General features: G+C 27.2%; 1 protein-coding gene across 4 annotated transcripts; it reads left to right on the forward strand.

Annotated features, from left to right (window-relative positions):
• Positions 1-903: 903 nt before the first annotated feature.
• Positions 904-21,633, forward strand: LOC103573633 (NPC intracellular cholesterol transporter 1). Of its 4 annotated transcripts, none has more exons than XM_014444720.2 (11): positions 904-1,548; positions 7,224-7,584; positions 10,701-10,987; positions 11,258-11,450; positions 14,336-14,467; positions 15,036-15,155; positions 15,887-18,351; positions 19,142-19,330; positions 19,638-19,725; positions 20,208-20,299; positions 21,385-21,477. In XM_014444720.2, the coding sequence occupies exons 1-11, from the start codon at positions 1,465-1,467 to the stop codon at positions 21,388-21,390; spliced, it is 4,017 nt and encodes a 1,338-aa protein (XP_014300206.2). In that variant the 5' UTR covers positions 904-1,464; the 3' UTR covers positions 21,391-21,477. The 4 variants fall into 4 exon arrangements, with proteins under 4 accessions (XP_014300206.2, XP_014300205.2, XP_014300204.2 ...); XM_014444719.2 differs by having other exon boundaries at positions 20,208-20,368; positions 21,385-21,472; XM_014444718.2 differs by lacking the exon at positions 20,208-20,299 and having other exon boundaries at positions 21,385-21,633.
• The last annotated feature ends 304 nt before the right edge of the window (positions 21,634-21,937 follow it).

Below are 21,937 nucleotides of genomic sequence, written 5' to 3' on the forward strand. Positions count from 1 at the left end.
TTATGCGAATAATTACATTAATTGCGTGCAGATTCGGAAATGCTCTAGCTCTTGCTTTATGATAACACATGACTAGAGCTAGAACTAGAGCACTTCTGAATCACCCTGGAGTTACTGATTTTTTTTTTGAAATTTTCAACTTTTTCATAGAGCGCCATCTTTAAAAAAATATTTTGAACTAATAATCAGAAGTCACATGGTAACTCGAGAAGTCTCGATAGTCGGGCTCATTCATCATGAAGACTAAAAAACAAATTCAAAAATTAGACACTAGATGTCAGTACGTTTTCTGTTAAAAACTAATGATTTATTTTTCATTTTAAAATTAAATTTGCTGACAAACTACAATTTTATTTTATTTAGAATCTCAAATAAATTAAATATTATAATTCTTTGAATTCAAGCACTAAATAATTATAAAAAAATTAATTTAAATATCTTCCAATACATTGAAAATCGGAACTACAAAAAAGTACAAATTTAAATTCAAAATATTCCCTAAATTCAAGTTCCAATAATTTTTCCATTTATTTAAATTAAACTAAACAATTAATTGCCATTAACCCAATTGCTAATTTAAATTTCCCAAAAAGCAAAATTCTTTTTCTACTGTCCGAAAAAAAATTATAATTCAATTCAAAATGGCGTCAGCTGAATTTTTTTATCCTCAATATAAAACTAATGAAATATTTAATAATAAAAATAAACAAGTAAGCCAATTTAAAATTTCAATAATTGCAAATGAAAGATCAATTACAGTTAAATAATTACTCTTATCACTTTATCAATACCCCAATGCATGCGCAAATTATTCAGTAATTTTTTTTTATACATACACAAAAATTTTTTATCGCGCATGCGCATTTGAATTTCTACGAAGTAAAACTTTCCCAAGCAGTCTCGGGTGTTTTCGTACTAGTCCGTATCGCCTGTCATGACTTAACTCGTCATGCAGAAGGAGTTTTTAGCATCTCTCCCATTTACTATTACATTTTGTTATATTTAGTGATGTAGTATTAATCAGTTACTACCAAAACAATAGTAAAGTTCATTACAAGTGTAAAGAAAAATCCGTCTTTTTAAAAACAATAGTAAAAATAATAATAAAAACATATCAATGAGTCGATAAATTAAAAATAAAAATATATATAACCATAGTTTATTGTTCCGTCTCTAAAGATCATCATCGATTGTCCAAGTTTTCGTGTCCTCGCCTTGGCCTGTCCATAGTGCGTTCACTCAAAAATATTTTCATTAATTTTTAAATATTTTGTTTAATACCGACTAGTTTTTTAAAAATTTATCAACTCACTTAAATTGATTACTAAGTGCAGGAATCTAAAAATTATTTAAAATAATAATAATAATAATAATAAATCAATATAATAAAGTTAATCATCAATGCATTAGTCATCAAAGTTTAAAATATTTCTTTCCGTCTTCAAGTTAAAGATATAAATTAAAATGCAACGAACTGTAATACATACATATAAAAGTTATATCAGTACAATGACGATAGTGATGTTATTTTTCCTGTCCTTCTTGGCGGTAAGTAAATGATAATTTTAATTATTTGATCCTGTATGAGTCCGAATTTATGATACTGAAGTTTGCCGACGTCAAATAGTTGGATTTTTGAAAAAATGAATTATAAAATAAAATTTAAAAATTGCGCGCACTGATTTTTTAATTATCCAAGTACGCAATTTTTTTATTTTTTATTATATTTTATTTATTTATTCAAAAATTTAAAAACTTCTGTCAAATTTACACTTCCCTGAAGTTAGACAAAAAATTTCTGTTTTTTTTTACAAATTAATTAAAAAAAAAAAGGCACATGTAGAAAATTAAAAAAAGGACAAGTGCAATTTTTTAAAATATTTTTTTTTTTATAATTTATCGTCTAAAAAAAAATTTTAAAATTTCAAGAAGTAAGCTAACTTCAGTATCATCAGTCCTGAAGTTTGACAATAAACAATTTTCAAATTTTTATCAACAAATAAATTAAAAAAAAAAAAAAATGAAAAAATGCACATGTAGAAAATTAAAAAGACTTTATGTGCAATTTTTTTATATATTTTATTTTTTCATATTTTGTCATTTCAAATAAATCCCAAAAATTATTTGACAGCTAACTTCAGTATTATACAATAATAATAATAATATTAATTCTATTAAATTGATTACTTTTTATAACAGGATTTTAATTCCTTTCTTTTCTTTACGCAGATAAAAAAAATGATTCATTTAATTTACCACACCCACATTAATTTATAAAAATTATATTGGGTATTTGATTAATACATAAACGTTTTATTTGTTAATTTAAGTCGTCTGATATGATCCTTTGAAGGCCTATTAAAGACGTTGTTGGCCTTATTAAATTTAATTATACGTCGTCGACTAGACGGTCTTCCTTGTATTTGATTCGAGGCTTCGCGTGCTTCAAACACTTTAGCTATTTTATTGTAAATATATATAAATATATATATATGTATATGTCGATCCGGAGGCCGAAAGATGGTACGTCCAAGGCGGCCTTGATAAATGACTAATACGATATAGCGAATATCTATAGACGTTTGTAAAAAAACACAACAGCATGGGTCAAAAAATATTTTGTTTATTTTTTTATAATCTGATATATATATATATAGACTGTGATATATATTTAAGATTTATGTTAAGGGTTCGTTGGATTAGATGCATTCTAGCCGAGAATTCGGAGTAGATAAAATTTTTTATTTATATTTATGACCATGAATTTATAATGGTTAGTATACAGGGGATAGCTCCAACTGATTAATAAATTTGAATATATTTTGTCGAGGAGATTCAGTGAACTGTCAAGTTTGAATTCTTTTACAAGATAAAATTTAAAGCTGAAATTATTGTAGGACTGAGCGAAGGAGAAACGGTAAAAAATATCTTGTAATTTTTTTTTTTTTTTTTTTGGTAAAAGATTACCTGAGATAGTTCAAATTTTTGGGTCCAAGGTAACACTTAACTTAAATTGGTCCTGGTAGATTAAAAAAAATGATTTTCAAAATGACAGCTTTATTTTATTTTGCTGATAGAATCACTTTCGATGCACAAATATTTCAAATATTTAAATAATTACTTTTTCTGGATCGTTAAATTGAATAATAACAAGTATACGTCAATAAGATAATATATAGATAAAGAAAATGTAAATATATATGAGTGATAATGCCAATAAGTATTGGAATAAGTAATTGTTATCAGTCTACCCTTCAATAAAAATTACAGATAAATTTTTTGGCGGATGCTCCTAAATTTGACCATGAGCTTTTCCTTTATCCTTCAAATAATAAATCTTGAAATTAACAGGCAATAAACGATTTTTAGATTTTTTTTTTCAACAAATTAACGACAAAAATTAAAAATATGCACATGTAGAAAATTTAAAAAACCATATGTGCAATTTTTTCAAATATTGTTTTTTTTTATAAATTATCGTTTTGAAATAAATCCAAAAATTATTAGACGGATAACTTCTAATAATTATCATGATCTTGTTGACAGACATTTATAAATTTTTGGATCGTTTTTTCAACAAATTGACTACAAAAAAAAGAAAAACTAAAAATATGCACATGTAGAAAATTTAAAAATCTATAAGTGCAATTTTTTGAAAAAAATTTTTTGTTATAATTTATTGCTTCTGAAAAAATTCAAAAATTATTAGACGTCAGCTAACTTCAGTATCATTAATTATCATCCTAGAATCCCGTATAAAAAAATCAAAAAAGTTTGATATGTGGAACTTCTAAACTTAAGACAGATTAGAACTTCGAGTAGAACTTTTTTCATGGACCTGAAGATCGGAACCATTTTTTGGGCAACGAAAACGAAAACGAAAACGTATATAATTTTACTAATTAAAGTTGTAAGGGTTCGTCCCAGAGGGTGGGGGCCTGTTTTTGGCTGACATATTAGCACCTATACGAAACATTTTAGAAATCTGGATCTAGTAGATTTTTTTTTTTCATTTTGTTTTTTTATTTTCATTTCGCAAAAAACGTTTCAATCTTCAGGTCCATTTTTTTCAAACTTGTAATTTTGATCGTAAAAAAAAAGTTTTAGGAATTTATATGAGTGAATTTTGAGTAAAAAAAGAACGTTTTTTAAAGATATATTTACTATAGTTTACTCTCGTTCCAAAAAAATTCCCTTGAGAAACCAATTGTCCCATGAGAATCTAAAACCGTATATAAAAAATTCCAAATTATAAGTTTTGAACTTTTTCGGAATAAAGGTAAAGTGTCACGTCACTAATTCTAAAAGGACATATTATTATACGTCTTTTTAGGTTTAGGAAACTTTATAAATTCAAAAGGGCGGATAAATAAATTCAAAATTACAAAAGTTCCAGTCAAAGTTCTAACTGTTTTAGTTTAGTAATTTCACATATCGAACTTTTTTTGAATCTTTTTGAACGAATTTTTTTTTACTCGGGATAATATAATATTATACTATATTTAATCTTTAGTTAAAGAGTAAAGTACAGTTAGCAGAAAGTAGGAGAGTAAGTTGGCCGACTTAAATACATCTTAATTTTTTTTTTATTTCTCTTTTAGTTAAAAATTCGGCATAACATAATGATATATGACATATTTAAATAAAGAGAAAACTGGAGGCTAATATAAAATAAAAATCCATACATTTATTTTGTATTGATAGTTTTATACCCTCAGAATTAGTTGCAACCTTAAATGGCCGAGTTTCAGAACATTTACTTTAGAAGCCGGCAAAATTATAATTAATTATAAAATAAATTTATTGTTTTTATGAAATTTAATTTGAGTTTTAAACAAAGATATCGTAATTGTTGAATCAATGTATTTTATAATTATAAGTAATGAGTAATAATAAATATGAAAAAAATTTCTAAATATAAGTAGTGATTTTTTTTATCAAAGCTAATAATTTTTTATTAGAAATTTTTATTTTTCTATTGACTAACTCCGGCTATTAGTAATCGTTTAACTTTTTTTTTTTTTTTTTTAGAAAATTAAATTAATAAAAATATTTTATATATTTTTTAAAAATTTTTTCATAAATTTTTAATATTTTTTAAAGTCAGTGGAGATTTTTAATGACAAATTACTGATAAGTAGACTGATAAAATAAAGTAGATTGTATATAAATAAATTTAAAATTTGTCATTAATAAATTCTGTCAATAATTAATAGGTCATTTTTTTTTAAACCTAATAGTTGTCGAATTTTCATTTACTTAAAATTTAAAAAATAAAAATGCTTTTTTTTTTTTTTTTTTTTTCAAATAATTACAATAAACATTTAGTGTAACAAATTTAAAATTTTCCAGAGAATAAAATTTTAATTAAATGGTAACTACGTAAAATATTTTCGCCACGTAAAACGTAAACAATTTCATACGCCAAATTTTATTTCCGCTCAAACTTAAACATCTTGTTTTATATGAAGTAAATAATTTATTCTAAAAAAAAATAAAAAAAAAAAAAAAGCAATAATTCTAAAAATATTAAGAAACTTTTTCTACAATTAATTTAATTATTTATTTAAAAAACTTGAAATTATTCAAATAATTATCTGCATTACTTATCATATAATTAGTATTAAAATATTTTATTTTATTTTTTTTTTTATATTATGGAAAATAGCTGACGTAGACATGAATAATTTCAAAGGAATGTCTTACATGAAAGCTATACTATACTAAAATTCTATGATCGCTTTATATATATATATATATATATATATATATATATATATATATATATATAAGAATAATAATAATAATAATTATCATAAGACTTAATGATGATAATAAAATAATAACGATTTAATTGAATCTATAGATATAATTACTAAAGTATATTTATGTCATATCATATCGTGTCATACATATATGTGACTAATATATATTATAAGACAGAGGTATAACTTGTTTTTTTTTTAACGAATAACAATAATAATTTAAGGCAGTACAAGTGGTTTTAAAATTTTTTTATATTAATAGATAATGATAAAAAAAAATTCAATTAAATTTCCGAAGAGCTACAGAAAAAATAGATTTGAGAGAACGTCTGCAATTTTTCATGTAGTTTGCCATGTTAGCTCTTTATTAATCGCGTAATGCGCGTGGCGCCAATTTTAAATTTTTTAAATAAAACTTACGAAAAAATTCAATGATGTTTCGAAGCCTTTTAAAAATTTTAGCGCCATTAATGAGTGTAAAAATATTTTAGAAAAATATTAAAAGTTTAATATTTGAGACAGAGTATGAGAAGACGAAGTCGTACCGCCTGGTACGAGAGCCTGAATTTTTGAATCCGCGGTGTTGTCATGTTATGTTCCCGCCACTAATTCTGTCTAAATTGAATCGCATGTTCTTTTTAATTTTTGTAAAATAAATTTATGTTAAAAAAAAGTTTATAAAGTTTGAAATCGTTCCGAAAAACCACATAATGTACAAAGGGTTAAATACATGAGATTCAAATTTCGTTAAATTCTGAACTATTATTCTAAAATCTATAGCTAGTATATATATTTATAGTAGACTACGCATCATAAGCCTGGTCCAGGGAACAGGGAAAATTTTAAAATTTCAGTCTTCCCGCGCGTTTAGTTTTGTTCTCGACTACTCGTTATAAGCCTGTGTTTATTTTATATAATTTTAAACGTTCATATTTACGTTTTGTCACATGCGTCAGTGTCCCGATTTTTCTAGTGCTTATAGCGCTAAAATAAATACTTATCTTTTTACACAAATAATAATTGTAATGTAAAAAATAATAATGACAAGGGTATTAATGAAAGTAATAATAATAATAATTGTTATTGATCAACATAATGCTCAATAAAACTTTTAAATTGTAACAGAAGCTTTAATTGTAATTAATCATTACAATTATCACCAATAAATAATATTTAACTTAATATTTATAAAATTATTATCCGCGAAAGATCGATAGTAAATTTTCATAATTAATTTATATATTTTGTTGCTATTGTTAGTTTATAATTTATGTAATTTTAACGGAGGCTCATAACGGGATGTCTGCTACGAAACTCAAAAAAGTGGTTAAGTGGGGCTGTTTGGACTCAGTACCTGCCGATTAAGGGGAGAGACTTATCACTAGTCGACTGTATTATCAAGTTGCAGTAAAAGTATGACTCAATATTGATAATGTAATTTTTTCTTTTCATTTCCAGGTTACTCACGCCGAGGAAGGGCATTGTATTTGGTATGGACAGTGTAATCAGAATCTTATGGGTCATGTACAAAATTGTAATTACACAGGAGAAGCTAAACCATTAACCGGGGGTGGTTTAGAAATACTCGCCCGACATTGTCCCCATATGATAAAGAATGGCCAAGATGTTAAGACTTGCTGTGATACAAGTCAACTTGAAACCTTTGATACAAATATCAAATTGGCGTCAGTTTTCTTAAATAGATGTCCAAGTTGTTTAGACAATTTAGTCAAACATCTTTGTGAATTCACATGCAGTCCATATCAGAGTTCATTTATGAATGCCACCAAGATTGAAACAAATCCAGAAACTAATAAAAGTAAGAATTTCATTCTGTATTGATTATTCATGAGCTCATTAATAAAACAATAACATTCCATTAATATTAATATTAAGCGAATTTATTGCGATCTCGTGTTCAGAAGGATGAATTACACGGCCATTAAATCTCTTTGTTGATAAAAAAGAAGCAATTTATTTAAATCTTGATAAGTTATGAGTAATGACAATAGATTTAAACTCAAATCTAAATTTGTCGTGATTTCAAATAGATAAATTTTTTCATTATTATTTCAAATGAACGTTAATTGCTGACAATTTAAAATGCCTGCTGGTAAATTAACGCCTGACGAGAGTTGTAAGATAACGGACTGTATGACGTGTTGATAATTAGTTAAATTCTTTTTAAAAACATTCCCAAGCGAAGTAACTATAATGTTAAGTCAGGTTGCTTATTTAACAATAAGTAACTAAATGACAGCTAAAAGCTGTATTTTAGTCATATTTCAGTTATTTAATAGATAAATTTAAAAGTTATCTGTTGCAAGACATGTTTTAAATAATTTTAATTTTTCTTGAAACTCTATCTTATGTAATAAAGATAGTCATCAAGAAAACAAAAATTCTTGTATATTAAGTGGTATATTATGTATCTAGAGAGGAAAGCAAGACATTGCAATCGCGTAATATTGTGACCCGGGTCTGGGTGTGCATGCAAATTTTTTTCACACCAGAATGGAGGTTTGATCAAAGTAAAAATTTGAAAAATTTAATCGCGATCTCAGGTTATAAATAAAGTAGAATTTTATAGTTTTTGAAAATAAATTAGAGCAATAATAGAATGCTAAAAGCAAAATTTTTCATTAGTTGAACCATTGCGTAAAAACTGTTGCGATTTTCAAGGATGATTGTCATGGAAATGTAATAAAACTTATTTGTTTTGCATAGTGATGTAAAGCAGAGAAATTATCTAACAATCGCCAGACAATTGACGTCAATTGTCCAGCAAAAAATTGACCAATGATCATTTTTTAAATTTAATATCTGATGTCTTCTGACTTAATTTTGCACAGAAAATTATTTTATAAAAAATTGACCGAAAAATTTTTTCCTGTCATCTCGTATCTAAGTTGAAGATAAGAGAAATTTTTTATGAATTCTTTTGAATAAGTAATCAGACATGTTGAGAGATACTACTTGCAGTTTACTTACAATTAAAAGTACTTGTACATTTAATAGTATCCAGTAATTGTTTTTAAAAAATAGATTAAAAAGTTGACCGAATCATTTTTGACATCAATTAGTTAACATAGAATGGCGGTCATTTTGCATCACTAATTTTACATGAATATCGATTTTTTCACATAATTTAAAAAGTTAAAGTCGGATTTTAACTCAAAATATTTTAAATAGAATACTAACTTAAAAAAAAAAAAAAACTTAATTAGTTTTCGAGAATTACGAGTTTTAAAATCTTGCTATGAAATTTTTCGTATTTAAAAAAACTCAACTTCAAAATTAATTGGCCTATGGGCAATAAAAAAATGAATAATTTAAATGATATTAAATAAAATATGTGATGTTAATTTTTATGACATTTATTATTTGGAAATTTAAAGATATGTAAAAATAAAACACTTAAACAAGTTTTTGTATCTCACATTTATGGCCAATTTTAGCTTGATGATTTCGAGTAATTTCCTGTAAATCACCGGTCAATAACTTGAGTAATTGCCTTTTAAGCAGAAGCGCTTCAATTTAAAATCAAATTCTAAAATTAACTTAAAAGCATCGCAATCTCAATTAAAAATTATCTTTAACAAGATAACTTTCAAGTATCATAAAGTCATCTTATCATTTAAATCAATTTTATACTTCTTCATTCATTAAAATAAAGTATTAAATGTCCAAAAATGGAGCCGTGGCCACAAATGCTACTTCTACTCTACAAAGTCTTGAACTTTAATATCAGTTTCACATTCGTTACAATGTATTCAAATGCGTCGTTTTTGAAGTTTGTATATATCTAAAACACCCAAGTAGTACATAATATACTCAGTATAATAATGCGAATAATGAAAATTTATGAATAACGACAAAACCAATCATTATTATGTTGCCTCAACAATTTAGACTATTCATAAAATTTATCAAGATAAAAAAAAATTAAGCAATCTTTCCTATAAATATTATGAATCAATTATAGATAAGACACTATCGATTCCACAACTGAAACTATTTATTTACAAAAATAAAAAAAAATGTTTAGACTTCGTCATTATCTTCCCATTACAAAATACCGCTTGTTGTAATTAAACTTATTTAAAATTTTCTTATCAATACTTCTTATAAAAAAAAAAAAAAAAAAAAAAGTTTATAATAAATATACATCTTCGCTAATATGACCTTCTAACTAAAGTAGTGTGTAAAAAACCTAATTAATTATTAATAGTCTCTTATATGTCATGTAGAATCGGTACTATACTCGATTTTGCTAGATGTATACAAGCTTATGTAATTAATGCACGAAGAAAAACGCCGTAATGTCTAACATCAGCGTCCGCAGTCAGAGTTATGAAAATAATTAACTTAATTATTATTAAAAAAGATTAATACTTCCGGAAATTGAATACTTTGTTTAGTACTATTCAGTTAAAAAAACTTAACTCAATAAAAAAAAGTAATCTTTGGTGTTATGTCGCATCAATTAATAGAGATATGTAAGGTTACAAAATTCAGCTGACGTTGCCTTGATCTGCACATGCGCGTGCTGATTAATTAAATACGCATGCGCAGTCTAGAGATTTTGATCGTGTTAATAAGCCAGCTAAATTCAAAGTGACGTCATAAGAGAGAAAAGTGATAGATAATTGGCTTGAATTATTGAGTGGGGATAAACTCCGCCCATTTCACTAAAATTCAGTGGTTTAATATAAAAATTAATGTTTTAATATATATTACACCACTCTTTTGACCAATCAGAAAGGACTGTATTTTAATATAAAATTTTTCGAGGCTAACTTTAGCCAGTCAGCGGCGTATTTTTCGTGATGAGTTATCTCAGGGTAGTCTTGAGCTCCTTAATTATTTAATTTAAAAATAAAGTACCAATTAATTAATGCGTAATTTAAAAAAATAAATTGATAAACTTTGCAGCGTATGTCAATGCCGTCGACTTATTTATTACAAATAAATACTTGCAAGGAACATTTACATCATGTAGTAAAGTATCTGTCCCAAGTCTTGGACAACTAGCATTAGATTTAATGTGCGGACATTGGGGAGCAAGTAAATGCACACCTCAAAAATGGTTTACTTACATGGGTGATGCAGCAACTAATCTCTATGTGCCTTTTCAAATAAATTACAATGCAACTGACACTAAATATGGTCCATATACTCCATTGGATCCTGAAGTTACTCCTTGTAGCCAAGCTCTCAATGTAAATAATTTATTATATTTTTTTTTCATCATTTTTTTAGATGAGTGTTAATGTAGCAGACATCAGACAAATTTAAAATTATTAATAAATAGAGTAAATAATTAATAAAATTAAATTTAAAAAAAATGCACATTTATAAAATTTCAAAATTAATAAGTGCATTTTTTATAAATATTATTTTTTTCATTATTTATAATTTTAAATTTGTCTAATATCTGCTGCATTCATACTCATTTTTCCAGAAATAAAAATTAACGAATTTTTTAACAGGAACATTCTCCAGCATGTAGTTGCGTTGATTGCGAATCAAGTTGTCCTGTACCACCACCAGCTCCGCCATTACCAAAACCATTTACACTTATCGGCTATGACGGAATAGCCGTTATTATGACAATTATTTTTATCGGTGGATCAACATTATTTTTAATGTCTGTTATTTGCTTTAGTAATCGAAAACAAATAGGTAAGAAAAAAAATTCTTTTTCTTTATCTTATAAAATTATTTTATTTCGTATACTGTAAAAAATTTGCTAATTAAATGCGACCCGGATTTAATTTTAATAAAAAAAAAAAACGTGAATTAAAATACGGGAAGTAAAAATTGTCTAAAATAAATTATTTATTTCCGATTTTTTTTTAAATTTCAAAACGGATGGAGTAAATTTTGAATAAAAATTAAATTTCGATTTTTTACAGTGTATGTATTTATTAAATTAATTTCTAATCTAGAAATTTGGTGAGATTTTTAATTAATTATTTGAATACTTAAATTATGATGTCCAAAAAATAAGACAATATGGACAGTTTTTATAGTTTTATTTAATAATATATTTCCTATCTGATACTCATATTTTTTCCCTGGCAGTGGTTCATAACAACGTTTACATTTTTTATTTTTAACCCTCAACGGTCAGTTTCTACTAGACTCCAGCGTCTTAAGTCAGTTTTAAAAATAAAACTAGTAAATATTTTTGCAATTGATTTTAAAAAATATTTAAAAATTTTTCGAGAAACTTGCAAAAATTTTTATCACAAATTTCAATTTTTACTTGAAGACAAAAATTTCACATAAAATTTGAAAAAAATTTTTAATTTTCACAAGTATATTTTTAGAATTCAAATTCAAATTTTCCCGCTAAAATTTGAAAGTTTGAAGTGTGAATGGTTTTTTGTAAATATCTCTGAAAATATTGAGTTTTTAGAAAAATTACACAGAATCTTTTTTGTCGAGCATAAAATTCTCTATAAAAAAGTTATCTTGTAGTTTTTTCAAAAATTGAATATTTACTGAGATATTTTGAGTTTAAAATCATCTGGGGTCTTCTGGATCACGCGACCACTGAGGATTAAAAATAATTTCATTATTGTGGTAATTGGTACCATTTAAGTGATTAATTAAATATTGTTTTAATTAATGTCATGTAGCCTCAAATTTCATTTAAAATTAAATACAGATCTTTTTTATTTATTTCTGTTATTAATTATTATTAAGGTTGTGGAAGTTTTTCAATAAATAACTCTATATTTATTTTGTTTTTTACGGATAAAAATATCATTTTAGATGGAAATGTTATTTGTGTTCTATTTAAATTCATAAAACATAAGTTTAAAAATAGATATAGAATATACATATATCTAAAAACATCAGAAATAAAATTTTTTATTTTCATTCACGAGTACTGAGTTTTAATATTTTTTTATTTTTAACTCAAAAAAAAAAAAAAAAAAAAAAAAAAAAAAAATTATTGACTAACGACAGGATGTACAATTTTAGCAGGAAATTTAATACATAAAATTTTTAATTCATTTCTTATCTATAAACTATTTCTTCACTTCACCTAAGCAGCAACTTATTCATTTATTATAAAAAATTTATATCAAATATTTATCACGCTACCTCATTAATTGTTAAAATATCGCATTGTAAAAAATAATAAGATATAAAAAAAAAAATAAACAATTTTATCAACAATTAAATTTCTTACTAAAAAAAGTTACATTTTACTAAGCTCAATAATTTACTCATTACAAGCAAAGCGTTAATTATCAAAACAAAAAAAAAAAAAACGATTGAATTTACAAGGAAAAAAATGGAGATAAAAAATTCGCGAGTTTTTATTATACTGTCGACGAAATTTGAAACAGGAAGTCGCCAAAAAATTATTATGCTGTACTATAATTATTGTGAGTTTCTAAAAATTTTTTATTGTCTACTATGTCTCCTAATTTAGATAAATAATTTTCATTACAGCTTGCCAAGAAATTTTACTATAATTTTTTGGTGACTTAATTTCCTGTTTTAAGTTTGGTCAAAATGCATCAGTTGCCTACAGTAATTTTTCGTACATTATAAATTCTTACTGCTGTTGCCTACTAAAATTTATTCTACGGATCTATTGCCTATGGAAGTATTAAATATGTAATTTGATTGCATAAAAAAATAATTTCAGTTCTATTGCCTACGGAGAAATAATTCATGATGTTCAATTGATTGCTATTTAATTGTGAACCCAGTCAAAGAAATTCCTAATTAATGTAGACAAGCTTCTAATTTATTTGCTGAGAAAATCTTGTACTTGTTGAGGAGAAATGATCAACGTTAAAAACCGATCACTTGATAAAAACAACGCAGCTGGTCTGAAAAATATCAGAACCTCGGTAGTCTTGACAATAGCAACTGTAAAACTTGACAGAGTTTTCTATCAGAAATTAGTGAGCTGATCAGGTGATTCCCTAAGTCGACTATGAGATTCAACCCAGTGTCTTATTATGGACCGGGCGAGTTATACTTTTGTCAAGACTACCACGGTTCTCATATTTTACAGATCAATCGTCTTTTTTTTATCAAGTGATCGGTCTTTGTTGATCATTTCTCCTCAAGTACAAGATTTTCTCAGCAAAATCAGGAGCATCTACATTAATTAGGCATTTCTTTGATTGGGTACACAATTAAATAGCAATCAATCAAACATCATGAATTGTTTTTCTGTAGGCAATAGAACTGCAATTATTTTTTTATGCAATTAAATTATATATTTATTTCCGTAGGCAATAGAACCGTAAAAAATAAATTTTAGTAGAAAACTGAGCAGTAAGAAATAATGTACGAAAAAAAATTCCTGCCCAGTTTAATAAAAATTCATAAATATTTTTCTCTTTTTCTCCTAGTAAATAATCAAAGCTCGCTTATAAATTAACACCTAAATAATTATATTTTTTTCCGTCTGATAGAAATAAAAATATGAATAAATGAATTATTATTACTACTAGTATTACTATTATAATTATTACTATTTGATAAAAAAAACCGGTAACTTATTCCGCGATTAAAATGATTATTGCATATAGTTGCACGAGGAGAGGAAGTAGGGAGACAGGTTGGTAGACGTCTAGCTGCAGGGCTTCATCACCCAGGAGATGTTGCACGAATTGCTTTAGCAGCTGATCAAGAAGACAGCCCACTACAATCTAAACGTTCCAGTACGTTTTTTCTTCCGTGACTATAATAAAATTCTGTTTACTTCGTCTTTAATTACAGCTTTTATTCTTCTCCTGTCTCTTATTATTATTATTATTATTATTATTATCAAACATATACCTAAATCTACTACTATTCCTTCTCTATTAGTGTTACATAATTTTAATTTCTAATAATAAGACAACATCAAAAATCATTGATGTTTATTTGACTGCTTTATTATTAATTTTTTTTTTTTTTTGCATGCCATGCGTATCATTTTTTATTACATAATTTATTGCTTGTAATTCTTAAGCTGATTTCTGTCTACTAATTTTTTTTTATTTGTTAATGCACATTTATTATTTGTTTTGTTGTTTTATTCACGTACTCCGATAGTATAAAATTTTTTCTACGTCCACGTATTGATATGTCGCTATTTTTTTTTTTTTATGTTAATCTAGGCTTTATGTAATAACGTTGACGAGCTTCATAATTCGTTGTTTTACGATAATTTTAATTATAAATATTGTTATTTTTTTTGTTAACAAAATATTTTTTTTTCTTTGTATTAAAATATTTTTTTTTTAGGTGTAGTATCTGCTGATGATTTACCTAATGGATTAGATGACCAACAATCGACGATAATTGAACGTCTTGGTGCTAATACTGATAAATTTTTACAAGAATTTTTCTGTAAATGGGGAACTGGTGAGTTATCATTTTTTTTATATGACTAAATTTTCTAGGAAAATCAGAGGACTGTTGTCTTTTAGTGATGCAAAAAAATTTAGTATCTAATTTCGAAGTATTTAAAAATTTCAATGGCGACAATTTTTTTTTCTCGGAACTTGTTCAATAATTGCAGGGAGGTAAAATAAGATGCCTGTTAAAAGATGAGATCTTAATATTAATATTTAGTCAAATTTATAGTATATTTTGAGATTTTTTTACTTTTCCGCCGAAACTATCAGACTTATCACAAAATCTCATAAGATCTTTTTTGTAGACAATTTTATTCCTGACAAATTTCTTCTGATAAAGTTTTTCAAAATTCCGCATTGTTTTCGAGTTATTTCCATTTTAATGTCAAGCTTTTAAAAAAAGCCTTGTTCTGATCGATTTCAAGATCTTGAAATTAAAATGAAAATAACTTGAAAACAATGCGGAATTTTGAAAAACTTTATCAGAGGTAATTTGTCAGGAATAAAATTGTCTACAAAAAAAGGTCTTATGTCATTTTGTGATAAGTCTGATAGTTTCGGCGGAAAAGTAAAAAGATCTCGAAATTTACTCGAAATTTGACTTCAAGCTCCAATAACTTTTCAACAGATGAATTTATCAAAAAATTATAAGAGACTTTTTTTTTACAAAAACATTTCCTTATTCTTTTAAAAAATACCAATTAATTCAAACAATAAAACCCTGAAATTTTTTTTCAGTTTGTGCAAAACAACCATGGACAGTATTACTCTGCGGTTTCATAACCGTCGTAGCCTTGGGTACCGGCATAACTTGCATGCAAATGACAACAGACCCCGTGGAATTATGGGCCTCCCCATTGTCGCGTTCCCGTATCGAACGCACATATTTCGACAGCCACTTCGAGCCGTTTTATCGTATTGAGCAGCTGATAATAACTCCAGTAAATCTTCCCAAAATAATCCATAACACAACCAACGGGCCAATAATATTCGGGCCCGTCTTCGACGCAAACTTCTTGCGGTCCGTTCATTCCCTGCAAGAAGCCATAAAAAACATAACCACAAAAAATAATTACACTTTAGCAGATATTTGTTTCGCGCCATTAACCAATGACTTCACCGGTCCACCAACGGTAGACAAGTGTACTATCCAAAGTATTTGGGGTTATTGGAAAGACAACGTAGCAGAGTTCAACAAATCATCAATAGAAGACGGATATCTTGAAAATTATCTCGACCACTTTCAAAAGTGCGTTGGAAATCCAACAAATCCCGAGTGTCTGGCGTCTTATGGTGGTCCCGTACTGCCAGCAGTCGCACTAGGAGGATTTTTATCTCAAGGCCAATCACTTCGCGACCCAGCATATCACAACGCAACAGCTCTCGTTGTTTCAATCCTCGTAAACAATTATCACAACAAAACAAAACTAATTCCCGCCATGGAATGGGAGGAATCGTTCATTAACTTTATGAAGGACTGGGTCAAAAATAAGAAACCATCAAATATGGACATTGCGTTCACCTCCGAAAGGTCTATTGAAGACGAACTAAAACGCGAATCCCAGTCAGACATTTCAACAATTCTCGTATCCTACATCATCATGTTCGCGTACATCGCAATATCCTTAGGCCAGATGCGATCATGTGAGCGATTACTGGTCGATTCAAAAATAACTCTCGGACTAGGAGGAGTATTTATAGTCTTAGCCTCAGTTGTTTGCTCCGTCGGCATATTCGGATTCATCGGATTACCAGCAACGCTGATTATTATTGAAGTGATTCCATTCCTGGTGCTCGCTGTTGGTGTCGACAACGTCTTCATACTGGTACAGACCCACCAAAGAGAAGGAAGACGTCCGAATGAGTCGATACCTGAGCACATCGGGCGCACACTTGGTCAAGTCGGGCCCAGTATGTTGCTGACCAGCGTATCAGAAAGCTGCTGCTTCTTCTTGGGCGGGCTCTCAGATATGCCTGCCGTCAAAGCCTTCGCTCTCTACGCTGGTATGGCGTTGCTGATAGACTTCATTTTGCAAATAACCTGTTTTGTAAGTTTGCTAACTCTAGACACCGTACGACAAAGCGCTAATAGATTCGACGTGTGCTGCTGGATGCGCGGCTCCAAGAAAGACAACTCCGAGGAAGTTGTCGATGGAATTTTGTATAAAATATTTAAAATAGTCTACGTGCCATTGCTACTAAAAAAATACGTCCGCGCTGGAATAATGGTTATATTTTTCGGGTGGCTGTGCACCAGCATTGCGGTGGTGCCGCACATTGAAATTGGACTTGATCAGGAACTGTCGATGCCCGAGGACAGTTTTGTTCTTAAATATTTCAAATATTTAAATGAATATTTATCTGTTGGCCCGCCAGTTTATTTTGTTGTGACGGGTGGGTTAAATTACTCAAGGACTTTTGATCAAAATTTAGTTTGCGGGGGAACATATTGTAACTCTGACTCGGTGATAACTCAAATATTTTCGGCAGCACAGCAGCCCAATGTTACGTACATCGCAACGCCGGCGTCGTCATGGCTGGATGATTACATCGACTGGACCCAAGCATCTGATTGCTGTAAATACTTCAAGTCCAATGACTCATTTTGCCCGCATCAAAATAGCGGATGTCTATCCTGTGATATTGGTTCTAATAAATATGGCAGACCGGACTCTACGGAGTTTAAAAAATATGTATCGTATTTCTTGGAGGACAATCCGGATGAAGGCTGCGCTAAAGCTGGACATGCTGCGTATGGACAGGGGGTAAATTATGTTATGGACAAAAGCAGCAAATTGTCGGAAGTTAAGGCGACATATTTTATGGCTTATCATTCAATTTTGAAGACGTCCGAAGATTATTACGAGTCGATGAAAGCGGCGAGGAAAATTGCCGCTAATATTTCTGAGATGTTGAACGATAATCTGAGGAAAGTTAGTATTACGGAAAGGGTTGATGTGTTTCCGTACAGTGTTTTCTATGTTTTTTACGAGCAGTATTTGACAATGTGGCCGGACACGCTTAAAAGTATTGGAATTTCATTAGTTGCTATTTTCATTGTCACGTTCTTACTTATGGGCTTGGATATTTTCTCATCGATTGTTGTTATCATTACGATAACTATGATACTGGTTAATATTGGAGGGCTGATGTACTGGTGGCATATTACGTTAAACGCTGTGTCACTTGTGAATCTTGTTATGGTAATTGTTTAAATATTTAAGTATTCTAAGAGGGAAAAGGGGTCTGAGATATGAAAAAAAGAGCATATTTTTGTGATTTTTTTTTCAGAGTATGTTCTTTTTTAACATTCTTAAAATTTGTGACACTATTAAGCATCATTTTAAGAATATTCTGTGAAATTTTTATTGAAAAATATTGAAAAATAAGCCAGTGGTGGTGGGGAGAGACAAGTCACTTTAAAAAAAAAGACTCTAAGCCGTAGGTAGAATAACTTAGGACTGCCTCATCTGAAATAAAAAAACCAAAAAGATTTCTTTAGTAAATAAGTTTGATGGATTTGAACGGAGGATTTTTTTTTTCAATGACTACTTATTTTTTAATTAAACAAAAAGAGGAATTTTTGGTAAAAATCAGAGTTTTTTGATTGCACTTTTACCAAAAATTCAAAAATGAATATTTTGTTTATTCCTTCGTTCAAATTCATCAAACTTATGTACTAAAGAAATCTTTTTGGTTTTTTTATTTCCGATGAGGCAATGAGTTATCCTGCCTACGGCCTAGAGACTTCTTTTTAAGACGATTCGTCTCTCCCTACTACCACTGGCTTATTTATCAATATTTTTCAATGAAAATTTCATAGAATATTCTTAAAGTGATGCTTAATAGTGTCACAAATTAAAAAAATTTTAATAAAGAACGTACTCTGAAAGAAAAATGAAAATATTCTCTTTTTTTTTTGTATCTCAGACCCCTTTCCTCCCTCAATTTATTATTTTACTGTTGGTAATTATATTTTATTTAATTATCTAGGCTGTGGGAATTTCCGTTGAGTTTTGTAGCCATCTTGTTCACTCGTTTTCAACTTCGGTTAAAGAAACCAGGATTGAAAGAGTTGAAGATGCGGTTACGAACATGGGAAGTTCGATATTCAGTGGAATTACGCTTACTAAATTTGGCGGTATTATTGTCCTTGGCTTTGCTAAAAGCCAGATCTTTAAGGTAATTTAAATATATTAAATTAATTTATTATTGAGAAAATATTTTTGAAAATTTTATTTTTACTCATATAGATTTAGGGCGTCAATTTTATTTATAAAAAAAAAATAATTCAAAAAATTTTTTGAAGTTCAAAATTCACTTTCAATTTTTTTCATTCAATAGAAAAAAATTATCCTCCAATATTTTTTTTTCTTACGTAATTTAAAATTTTCACTTACAATTAATTTATCATCATTAAAAAAATTTTTTGTTTTAAAATTAATTTTAAAAAATCGTAATTAATAATCATATTAATTTTTTCTTTTAGGTATTTTACTTTAGAATGTACTTGGGAATTGTTCTGTTTGGAGCAGCTCACGGTCTAATATTTCTGCCTGTATTACTTAGTTATATTGGTAAGTAATTAAATTAAAAAAAAAAAAAAAAAAATGAATACCTACACATTTAATTTAATTTAATTTATTTATGTTATTATCTAGCGCTTTATTTTAAACTCAATTTTATTTTAAAATTTACTTTAACATTTACAAAATTAAAAGAAAAAAAAATAAAACAATTCCACCGATTGTTAAAACGCTACGAGCTTTAGTTATATTTGTCAACAAAAAAAAACTTTATTACACTTATAATTTATTTACAATTTATCACATTTATATTTAATTACATTAATCGTATTAATAAGTAAATGTAAATCGCATGTTAATAAATTTAATTAATTAATGAGCATGTGCCTGTTGAAAAAAAAAGTTAACTAAAAATATTAAATAGTCATTAAAAATGATGAATGTTTTGATTTAAAATAAATAATGATAATAACAAAAAAAAAGTGCAAAATTGGATTGAAAAAATGATGAGGAAAAAAACATGGCGTTTCCAGGTTCGCCTATGAATCGAGAGAAGTTGGCAAATCATCGGAAAACGGTCACAGGAAATTTGGATAACGTTCAAGAAACTTCACTCAATCACCGAGTAAGCAAAACAAATACATCTACTGCACAATTTAGCGAATCATATAAACCGCTTGATTATGATTGATAGGTATGCACTTCATTTGTCATCATCATTTATTATTTTACATTTTTTTCAGCACTTTAATCATTATTATTATTATTATTAACTTGTAACAAGTGGTTATAGTTTTCACTAATATTGCATCAGTCATTTTGCTGTAATCACTTTCACTTATTTATATTTTTAGAAATGTTTATTATTTGGTAGTTGTTTTTGTGCACATAATTGCTTTTTTTGTTGGCCACTGCGTTTAAGCAATCAGTGGAGCGATTAAAATGTGACTTTTGAATGGTTTGATAAGATTTGTTAATTAAAATATTAAAAAAATTTTTTTGAATTTTAAAATTTAGTTTAAAAGTGCGCGAAAATATCCAAATCAAAATTTAAACATTTCGTTCAAATTCAAACTTAAATTTAAAAAAAAAAAGTTTCTAAATTTAAAATTTTGTTTAAAAGCGCGCGAAAATTTTTCAAATCAGAATTTAGATATTTAAAATTTGGTTAAAATTTTAAATATTGAATTTTTCAATCATTTTTTTTTTAATTGAAAATTTTTTTTAAAAGCGCGCGAATAATTTTCCAATCGAACTTTAAGTATTTGGTTCAAATTAAAAAAAAAAATTATTGTATAATTTTTTTGAAATTTCAAATTTTTGTTTTAAAAGCGCGCCAAAAATATTCGAGTCGAAATTTGAATAAATGATTCAAATTCAAACTATGAAATTTTTTTAAAAATCTCCAAATAATTTAGAAATTTATGAATAATTCAAAAATTTTAATGATGAAATTTAAATATTAAATTCGCTTCACTATAAATAATTCATGTATTTAAATTCTGTTCCTATTTCTTCTAAATATTTATATTTTTTAATCAACAAATCAATCAGCTTCAATTTTTTTAAAATTAGATGCTTCAATATAATTTGAAATAAATAAAATAATTTTGCACCATAAAAATTTAATTAGCAGTGTAACTAATAACTAATAATTGTGTTTTTTATTTAATCGTTATGAATAGTTATTATAAAAAATAAATTTTCTAGACGTGATGTCAGGTAAGAGAAAGCGACGGTCTCGCATCACCAACACGAGCATCAACAACAACCGCAACAATAACGACAGCAACGAGATCCCAGATGATCAACTCGTTGATTCCGCAACTCCTCTTATCCAGAATGCTCCCAGCATCTCAATCACTTCCTACGCCAGTATAAATCAATCTAATTAACATTACCTAAAAATTTAAATATAAAACAACAACAACAAAATAACAAATAAATTTATATTTTTTACTTGGGACTTTATCTATTTATTAATAATTATTACAAATATACATAATTAATATCATTATCATTAAAAATAATTAACATGCATTTTTAACAGTAAATTTATCCAACAAAATTTTTTTTTTTATTTTATTGGCGTAGACAAAACAAAATTTAAGGTGTAAATTTTTTTTTTGTTTTGTTAATTATAATAAAATAGTAATTATAAATAATACATATGATATAATTTATATTAAAATGATTTTTTAAAAATTACAAGTCAAAATTTTTTTTTTTCTATTCAATTTACAATAAATTTTTTTATACTAGA

This window comes from Microplitis demolitor, chromosome 9 (genome assembly GCF_026212275.2).
Source record: "Microplitis demolitor isolate Queensland-Clemson2020A chromosome 9, iyMicDemo2.1a, whole genome shotgun sequence".
In the NCBI taxonomy this organism is placed as follows: domain Eukaryota; kingdom Metazoa; phylum Arthropoda; class Insecta; order Hymenoptera; family Braconidae; genus Microplitis; species Microplitis demolitor.

Bases quoted from the DNA above. Each gene is read 5' to 3' on its own strand.
- LOC103573633 (XM_014444718.2), top strand. From the start codon at position 1,465: ATGCAACGAACTGTAATACATACATATAAAAGTTATATCAGTACAATG. The intron at 15,156-15,886 runs GTGAGTTATCAT...ATTTTTTTTCAG, and splicing joins TTTCTGTAAATGGGGAACTG to TTTGTGCAAAACAACCATGG. The intron at 19,726-21,384 runs GTAAGTAATTAA...TAAATTTTCTAG, and splicing joins TGTATTACTTAGTTATATTG to ACGTGATGTCAGGTAAGAGA.